We start from the raw sequence: 2500 nt of genomic DNA on the forward strand, positions 1-2500 counted from the left end.
GAACGCGCGAGAGACAGCAAGAGCCCCCCCCCCCGACTGACGCCCCTCCCCCGCAGGTTTCCGAGCGCTACGCCTTCGTGCCCCGCGAGGCCGTCACCAAGTTCCTGGTGCTGTGCACGGAATGCCCACGGCGTTCGGTGGGCGTGCACGTGGGTCTGGGCGTGCCCCTGGGCGTCGCCAACCTGCCCGTGCCTCCGCCCATCCCGGTGACCAGCCTCCCGCCGCCCCGCCGCCGCCGCCTCCGCCGCCGCCGCCCAGAAGGTAAGGCCGTCGCCCTGACCCCCCCCCCCCGCCTCTCTCGGGCGGCGCGGGTCACCTCGTTTCCCTGATCCTCCGCCTCGTTCTTTTTCTATATCTTTTCTGCTTCGATTTTTAGCCACTGTGTGTTGTATTGCATCAAAGATCACGACGGACACGCTGCGTTATAATGCTAATATCAACGATGGTTTGCCTCATCGCAGTTTATGTATTTACAGACATGCTCATAAAAACACGAACTTGCCGAGGAATGACATACTTACTCACCTTAACTCACTTCATCTCAGCTCATCTCGTCTCGATACACGACCGTACTCAGTTCAGTGCATTGCAGGTCAACTCGCGCACGCACACACTCTCCATCACCCATAGACACACGCGCACTAACTCAGCCACACACACACACACAAACTCTCACTCGCTCACCCACAGAAGCACGCACACACTCACTCATCCACAAACACACTCACACTCTCACTCAGCCACAGACACGCACGCCCTCCCCCTCACGCTCCTTCACTCACTTCTCGCAGCCCCTTCCCCGAGGCCCACTGACGCCCCTTCCCCCCGCAGCGTGCGCGTGGACGACCCGGCGAAGGACGACCCCAGCTTCGTCTTGGCGGCGCAGCAACACCAGCACCACCTCCAGCAGCTTCAACACCAGCAGCAACACCACAGCCATCAACACCCCCAACACAAGCAGCAGTACCCTCTCCTCCAACACCATCATCACCAACAGCAGCAGCAGCAAGAACAGCAACACCACCACCACCACCAACACCAGCACCTCCACCCCCAGCAGAAGCAGCAGCCAAGCCCGCGGCAGCAGGAGAGGGAGGAGAAGGAGAAGAAGGAGAGAGAGGAGAGAGAGGAGGACGAGGAGGAGGGGGGGCGGGGCCAGAAGTTCGACCAGCGCGTGAGTGTCGTCAGCCATGAGGTCGACTACAGAATACCCATCACGAACATCTACCTGAAGCACTGCTCCAACAACCTCAACAACAACACCCTCTGCAACAACTACAACACGCAGTACAACAGCGTCTCCCCGCGCCCCTGGAAGGTAAGGGTTGGCGCCGACGCCCCTGAGGCCGCTCGGACGCCTCTGCGGCAGGAAAACATTTTTCTTGGCTGTTATTTCTTGTTCTGAGTGGGAGTGGATGCGCGGGGAGGGAAGAATGGGAGGAAGGAAGAAAAGAGAGAAGGGAGGGAGGGAGGGAGGGAGGGAGGGAAGGAGGGAGGGGGGAATAAGGGGCGAATGGGAGGAAGGAAAGAAAGAGAGAAGGATGGGAGGGACGGAGGAAGGGAAGGAGGGAGGGGGGATAAGGGGCGAATGAAAGGAAGAAAGCAAGGAAAGAAAGGAGGAAAGAATGAAGGAAGAGAGGGAGGGAGAGAAGACAGAAGAAGGAAGGAGCAGGACTGACGGACACGATGTAGACAGGCAATGTACAACAGAAATACAGGGAGACAGAAAACAGGTCATTGTGGCGAACGCAGAAAAGGTGTAAACGAAGTTGAATAAATTATATATATTCATTAGAATTATATGAATGAGATGCAACATTGAAACGAGTCAGTTATATTTCTTGTATTGTGATGTTATAACCAGACAGGTAGACAGGTGACACAGAAATGTAGTTGGCAGACAGACAAACAGACAGACAGATGACAGATACTACAGAAGCAGATTGAGAGCCAAATGGTGAGAGACAGGTCGACAAAAAGAAAATGCACAAACAGTCATCCGGTGAGTGGTTAGAGTAAGAACACAGACACATAGACTAAACAGACAAGGAGGAAGACATGTTTAGCCAATGTGTTGCATTGCATCAAAGATCACGACGGAAACGCTGCGTTATAATGCTAATATCAACGATGGTTTGCCTCAGAAACAACGGTAAACAGATAGTTAAGTAGCGAAAAAAGAGAAAACAGACAGACAGACAGACGGACAGAAAACAGACAAACATTAAGGCCGACAAAAGGGTAGGACTCCGTGTGGAAATCCCTTTACGTAGAGCCAGGCATTGCTAGCAAGACAGCTCTATCTCGTGTCGTTAATTAATAGTAAGGTAGGAAATGAAAGAATTAAACGGGTAATTAAAATCCACAAGGAAAAGAACAGTGATTATTTGACGGTGTTTAGCTAATGAATAAAGAACAGTATTTTAATTAAGAAAAGCAGGTGTTTAAAAAAAGCGGGGTACTTTAATTACGAAAGCAAAAGAACAACAACAACAACAAT

At 52.5% G+C, this 2500-nt stretch overlaps 1 protein-coding gene across 1 annotated transcript in view; it reads left to right on the forward strand.

Moving 5' to 3' along the window:
• LOC119584811 overlaps positions 1 to 2500 on the forward strand; it is a 47315-nt gene that overhangs the window by 8793 nt on the left and 36022 nt on the right. The window contains 2 exon segments of the mRNA XM_037933453.1: positions 57 to 261; positions 832 to 1318. Coding sequence (XP_037789381.1) covers positions 57 to 261; positions 832 to 1318 — 692 coding nt within the window.

The sequence above is a fragment of the Penaeus monodon genome, chromosome 18 (assembly GCF_015228065.2).
Source record: "Penaeus monodon isolate SGIC_2016 chromosome 18, NSTDA_Pmon_1, whole genome shotgun sequence".
Taxonomy (NCBI): Eukaryota; Metazoa; Arthropoda; class Malacostraca; order Decapoda; family Penaeidae; genus Penaeus; species Penaeus monodon.